Genomic DNA, 7312 nt, shown 5'->3' on the forward strand with positions numbered 1-7312 from the left:
CCACATCAATTTTACAACTTATATGGCATAATAATATTTTATAATAATATTGAATCATTATTATCTAAATTTGTACTTACAAGTATCACACACATATGACAAACAATGGAGGTCGCCATGTTCTTGCAAATGCTAGAAGTTCGCGCATCTCTTACTTGAGGATCTCTAGTTAATCGTCATCCTATCTCTTTTCAGTCAATATTCCGTTCCGTTGTTTCTTTCTCCATGGGAAGGCAGCCTTAATCTCAAGCAATGTCTTAAGATGCTAATACGGTTCCCTGATTGGTTTATGCAGGCTAATATTCCTTTTAGTTGAATTTTTTCAATATTCTTAATCACTAGTGATCACTGGTGATTGACATTACGAAAAATTTCCATTTTCGAAAAATATGCCCCATGGAAAGCTAGGTTACTTAAAATCGGAACGATGCTGATTGGTTGCCCCTACCACTTCATCTTTCCGATTCCGTTTTCCGTGCTCATGGAACAGCACCCTAATCTGTGTAATTTTTCTGTACTTTTTCATAAAATTTTTTTCCGTCAGGGATGTACACTTCAGTACACTTGTGTATATTAAATATCCTTACAGCACAAGTTGCACAAAAATTGCAGCAATATTGCTGTAACATTGCATGTTGCAGTAGTATTGCAGAAATTTTGCAGTGATATTGCTGCAAATTCTGTGCTGTATGGATAAAGGAATACGCCATAAATACAAAAAGTTTTATTGCATATGGGGTTATAATTAAGATTTTTTTAAATATTTTAGACAAATATATTACACAATTGAACTATTAATAGCTAATAATAAAATTTACACCTTTTGCTTCATAAATTTTATGCCAAGTAATATTAATAAAGCTAAAATATATGTATCAATTCTTATTATATTTACTTCAAAAGAAACATACTGTTAATTTCATTAAAAAATTTTATACAAATATGAACTTATATGTAACACTTAGTAACCAAAAATGAATTTAAAAATACATTAAACGCTAATTACTATATCTAATTGCTTATTATATTATTATAATTTTTGACCAGAGAAACAATTGTTAAGAATAATGTTAGTGAAAATACTTTATAGTATATAGGGACATGAAGATTAAAACGATTTTCATATAATAAAAAGAAGATATATCTTTAATTATATATATATATATATATATTGAATATTTATCTAATATTCTAAGTTGTATAAAACTGATTTTCACATAAAAATATATATGATGGTGAAAAATAAGATTCCTGTTTTGAACAAAAGTGTTTTAGATGTGTGCATGTGTATATTGTCTAATAATTTATATATTCAAGCATTTGTGTGCAATGTAAAGTATACATATCATATATATCTCTGATAAATTATATATAATGTTTATTAAAGCATATGTAGTTCAAACACATAGCTAGCTAGAGAAGTACATTATCAACGATATAATATACCATACATTTAGGCAGTAACAGTTTACGTGAATATCAGAATTATATAATTATATATTGTGTTGTGCAATTTAGAATTATAATAAATTTCTTATCTTGTGTGAATTTTATCATTTTACACGGTTAATATACACAATGTACTAAAATATTTATTATGTTTGCAATGCTGCTTCTACGTCTTCTTTTTGCCGACTGCGTTTTCGCGAATATATACTTAGTACGGAATAAAATCGGAAAAGTATAAAGAATTCAAAAATTTATAAGATCATATAATAGAATTCAATGTGACAGTTAAAATCTACCAATATTAGAGAAAGCAGCAAATAACGGTGCTCCAGATGTTGTCGCAGGTGATGGTTGCTGATCGCCAATATTTTTCAAAAGATTACCTTGTAAGAGGCTGTCAAGAGCTTTCTGAACTGTCGGATCATTTAGGAGAGGCGAAGGTGAAACTCCTGTAGAAGAGGTTGTTGTCGATGATGTGACCGCGTTTGATGCTATTGACATAATACAACAAACATTTATATAAACAATTTCATGTAAACTATAAAGTACTACTATATCTATACATACGTAGATAAATTTCCGAAGTTTATTATCTTTGGTATACTAAACAAAAAACCTATATTTGATTTTCAAATTTAATTGCAAATAAGATTTTTTGCTCAGTACTGCAATAATTGTTACTTGTTAAGTATTGCCATGACTCTTTAGGACCAAAATTTTAATTTGCAAACATTACAAAAATTTCAAATCTAAGGTGCGTGCGTGCGTGCGTGCGTGCGTGCGTGCGTGCGTGCACATTACTATATTAAAATTCGTGGTAAAGAGCATGTAATTTATTTTCAAATCGTTCTTGTCAACGCAATTTTACGATTTGTAATTTCTACCTGTTCCCCAATTAGCTGATGGTACCGAGGCTGGTGCTGAAGTCGGTGGTGGTACTGGACTGGGTTCCATTGTTGTCGATGCAGTTTTACTATTATTTAGAATATTTAGTATTCTCGTTTGTAATTCGGCCTGTTTTGGATCATTAACTGCCGCGAGCGATGTTTTTACCGGCAAATCTTTTGCATCACCCAATTCAACTTGTACTTGTTCCTCGCGTTTCATATCAAGATACTTTATGACGCGATCATATTGCAAAACTGTAAGCTGATGATTGTCAGCCAACATGTTAAGAAGAACTTGAATAGCATCCGGATGACGTTCGCTTGCAAGAGGTGTATTCAAAGGAACCGAACGGCCACCAGATTTATAATTCGTAAAATCTCGTGAAATTAAGTTTATAGCATCTTCAACAGGCATATTTCTGTGTTCTATAATATAACAACAATATAATATCAATTAATGTCATATTTGCAAGTATACACAATACATTTTTTTTATTGACTCTACCTTGTGGCAGACCATGTAAAATATTCAATGTTAATGAATGATGCTCGTGATTGATAGGTGTAACGACTACAGCATACAGGCATCCGCGACTCGCTATATTTCCCAAAACACGACCTAAAGGAACATCTTCATTTGGGAACAGTAAATCTACCATTAAACCAATTTGCTTTAAACGTAATTCGATATCTTCTGCATATTTCCTGTATATTTAATAAACAAAATATTATATGTGTAACTCAAATAAAGTAAAACTCAAACTGCACAAGTCTTGTAAAATCTTACGTTAACGCTTTATTAACAACAATAATTTCACAGTCATTCTTCTCAGCTGCAATGGTAAGATAATCAGATGATCCACTGGTGTTCCTGTAATATAAACAGATATTTTACTATCTATATATATCTGTATAAATTAATAAACTGTCAATAATTGTATGTCGGAAACTTTATTAGAATTGTGTATTTGTACATTATCTAAAATAAATTATTTATTATTACAAGAATGACTATATTTTACCCAAAATTAGCATTTGTCTCCCTAGGTCCAGGAGCTTTGAAATCGTCATAACGATTTCCACTATCATTAAATGAATCTCTGGGAAAATTGTTGTTACGTAATCTATCTCCTTGTTTGAGATCCCAGTCTCTATTTGTTTTATCTTCCATCCGATTATTTCTATTAATTGGACTTCGATCTCTGAAATTATTTATGTTTGAATTATTCGAATTGTTCTGATTGTTTTTATTTCTGTTCTTTCCTCCTCTTGTTCCACGAGGTCTATGAACACCACCGCCAGGGCCCATTCCTGTACCACCGACATTTTGGTTTTGGTTATTGCCTGGATTAGTTTGATTTCGATTTGGAATTCCTCCAGGCCTATTCTGATTTCCCATTTGGTTGTTATTTCCAAATTGATTGTTAGTGCCTCTATTTTGATTGCCATGACCAAGCTGATCATTTCCACGAATTGGATTGTTCGTATTAAATTGATTATTTCCACGATTTTGCATGGGATTATTAAAATGATCATTTCCACTATTATTATTATTATTATTATGTTTTCCATTAAATTGATCATTATTCTTACTTCCAGCCTGATTTCCATCATCAAAATGGTTATTTCCACTGCTCCTAGATGGAGCGTTCAAATCTTTTTGGTTGTTACCAAAGGTATTGTCATTCCCAAAACTCTGATTCATTCCACCAGCATAATTTGGTTTATTCATACCAAATGATTCGTTTGCATTATTGAATTGATTCATGGAATTAAATTGGTTATTTAATCCACTCATTTGTTTTGTATTTATATTTCCTGCACTACCACTAGATTGATTATCTTTCTTTGCTGGTCTAACATCTATAAATTAGAATTAGAAAAAAAAACAATAAGTTTGAATTATTTCTCAACATATCTTCTATATATTTCCCAAGATGAAAAAAATTGAATAAGATCCTTAATTAAAAATAAAAGAATGGATAACGATATGAGGAAAAGAAAAATAAAGCGTATCTAATTGCATCTGTATAATATACCTATACGTCTGCCTTTAAACATTGCACCATTCTCCTTTTGAATAGCATTTTGTGCAGACTGCTCTTCTTCAAATTGTACAAATCCAAAACCTCTGTTTATTACTGATGCTATAACAGTGCCATATTTGGCAAAATGATCCTCCAACTCCAGCTTCGTAATATCGTCAGTTTGTAAATGGCCTATAAATATACGGCTAGACGCGGTAGCAGGATCTTTTAGAAGCCTGGCGCTCATTCTGATTTCATCAAAAGATCCTTGTAGAGAATCAACAGATTGCCAAGAAAAATCAAAGCAGCAACGTGTAAAATTACAACTTATCGATCATTGTGTAACATTAGATATTATTTAATACCACGTCAAAACATGTTAAATTATGTAAAACATCTGACACCAAACTGATTCCTACGCGAGTTTCAAAGCATTTATTGAATTGATATAAGTCAACGTGACGAGAAATTATATCACCACTGGAACTTACTTTATATAGTTTTTTCACGAAACTTGATCACCATAAGAATCTTTGTCAATCGCTATTTGTGTATGTGTGTGTGTGTGTGTGTGTGTGTGTTTTGAAAAAATATTGTTGCGAGTCGCGATTAACAACCACCTCACAACAGAGACATCTTGCAAAATGAATCAGAGATACCAACTTTAAAATCCATGGCACATACAAACACGTAATGCTGGATTCACACTGCATTCGATTTTCGTCGTACGAGAATCCAGCATAAGGCCGTAAGATGTAATCAGTAAGTGAATTGGCCAATCACGATAAAGACCGTAAGGCCAATAGCGAATCCAATCTTAAGCGGGTAGCACAGACTCTTGCATAAAGGCCATCACACGTACAAAAATTTTAGTCGTAATCATAAGGTGGCAAGCAAATCAACCAATCACAATCAAAATTACGATCTCGCGTTTCAAAACGCTCAACTGTAATTGGCTGATTTGCTTACGGCCTTACGATTACAACTAAAATTTTTTTACGTGTGATGGCCTTAAGCCCATGGCACATACAAAAATGTAAGGCCGTAAGACGTAATCAGTAAGGGAATTGGCCAATCACGGTAGAGACCGTAAGGCCAGTAGCGAATCCAATGTTACGATTTCCTTACTGCTTACGTCTTACGGCCTTACGTTTTTATATGTGCCATAGGCTTTAACGCATAACACATAAGGCATAAGGGCCCTGGCACACAAAAAACTTAAGATAGTAAGACGTAAGCAGTAAGGAAATCAACATGTTGGATTCGCTACTGCTAGTGTTATAGCCTTACAGACTCTACTGTGATTGGTCAATTCGCTTACTGCTTACGTTTTACCGCTTAAGTTTTTTGTGTGCCATGGCCTTAAGAAATTCAACCAATCATAGTTCTTTATTTCATGGAAAGGAAGGAAACGAAGGATTTTGATTGGTTTATTTTCTTATGCATTATGTGTTATGCGTTATGCGAGAGTCTGTGCTCTCCGCTTTACGATTTCCTTATTGCTTACGTGTTACGGCCTTACGTTTTTGTATGTGCCATTGGCTTTAGCTATAAATCAACAAACAAGAGAAATTTATGGAGATTGTTCGGCTGCGTTCCACTTAACGCTCACAACGCTCGCGAGTATCGTTTTGCTGGATTCACACTGAATCCGATTTTCGTCGTACAAAGCTCTGCATCCAATCAGAAAACAGGATTCCGATAATACAAAGCAAAATTCATCGGAATTCTGTTTTCTAATTGGTTGTAGAGCGTCATACGACGAAAATCGGATGCAGTGTGAATCCAGCATTTGTCCTTGGCCGATATTAGAAACCCTGTGTACTTTCCAGCAACGGAACACAGTCAAACACTGTGTGACAGTGTCGACTTGTAGTTAGAACGCTGCTTAGCTTTATAATTTCACCGCTTGAGTTCAAGACAGACACTTTATATAACTTGTTACTATATTTTTTTCGGTATATATGCATAATACGCAGATGGATAATAATTGAATAAAAATTAAATAAAAATTTAATAAAATATTAAACTTTTATTCAATTATTATCCATCTTAAAAAAAAGAAAAAACAGGAACCATCTTTATCTGTCAGCCTCAAAATATTTTACTTTGACTTGTAATCAGACACATCTATGTTCCGAATATAACCTTAAAATCATTAACAATCTGCTATCAGAATACCACTTCTAGAAAAATAAATGATGTCAAATGTAAAACTGTTGATCATGTTGGTATCCATGGAGAGACGACACAGTTGAACTCAGCATTTTAACTGTGTATGATTGGTTGCGTTCAGCAGAACGTTTGTTTTGCAACTGTTGGAAGTTTCCTTCGCGCATTGGATCATACTTTTAGATCTAGAAGAATGGTCCTATCTCAGCAGACAATCATAAAACGGTTGCAAAACTGTTGAATCTGCTGAACGCAGCCAGTGTGTCGACTTGTGTCGTAGTTGGAAAGCACCGAGTCGTACACTGTGTTACACAGTGTCGCCTGTGTACGTAGTTGGAAAGCACACCCTCTAATCAGAGTCGCGACATCAGACAACCAGTTTTGATTGGTTCGCCATTTTTCAGCAATTCCCGCCTATATTCGAATGTCTATATTGTAGGAATGGGCGATGCGCGTATCGATACGCTAAAATTTATTTGCAAATTAATCTATTTTGCGAAAAATTAATTTTCCCAACTAAGATTTTAAACCGATATCTTTACAAAGAATCGTTTCTTTTTTCAACAAGGTCAAAAATTTCGTCTACTTCAAATCGATATAATCGATTTTTAGTGCTCCGATATGGATATCACCCATTCAAAGTATATACATTTCTATTATTGTTAAAATCAAACAAAACAAAATTAAACATTTTAAAGTTATTACTAAGTAGATCAGGAGACGCGGTAGTGTCTCCGGTCATGTTCAATTATCCTAATTACTTTAGGATTAATGAAA

General features: G+C 33.3%; 1 protein-coding gene across 3 annotated transcripts; it reads right to left on the reverse strand.

The window, feature by feature from the left end:
• Positions 1–1542: 1542 nt before the first annotated feature.
• On the reverse strand, positions 1543–6303 carry Neos (nuclear receptor coactivator protein neosin). 3 transcript variants are annotated; one of them, XM_018460028.1, is made up of 7 exons: positions 6292–6303; positions 4376–4630; positions 3359–4199; positions 3124–3207; positions 2842–3041; positions 2334–2762; positions 1543–1940 (listed from the first exon to the last, which is right to left on the reverse strand). In XM_018460028.1, the coding sequence occupies exons 2-7, from the start codon at positions 4608–4610 to the stop codon at positions 1735–1737; spliced, it is 1995 nt and encodes a 664-aa protein (XP_018315530.1). In that variant the 5' UTR covers positions 4611–4630; positions 6292–6303; the 3' UTR covers positions 1543–1734. The 3 variants fall into 3 exon arrangements, with proteins under 3 accessions (XP_018315530.1, XP_018315531.1, XP_018315528.1); XM_018460029.1 differs by lacking the exon at positions 6292–6303 and adding an exon at positions 4855–4995 and having other exon boundaries at positions 4376–4611; XM_018460026.1 differs by lacking the exon at positions 6292–6303 and adding an exon at positions 4855–4995.
• Between the last annotated feature and the right edge of the window lie 1009 nt (positions 6304–7312).

The sequence above is a fragment of the Mycetomoellerius zeteki genome, unplaced genomic scaffold (assembly GCF_001594055.1).
Source record: "Mycetomoellerius zeteki isolate Tzet28-1 unplaced genomic scaffold, Tzet1.0 scaffold900, whole genome shotgun sequence".
Classification (NCBI taxonomy): domain Eukaryota; kingdom Metazoa; phylum Arthropoda; class Insecta; order Hymenoptera; family Formicidae; genus Mycetomoellerius; species Mycetomoellerius zeteki.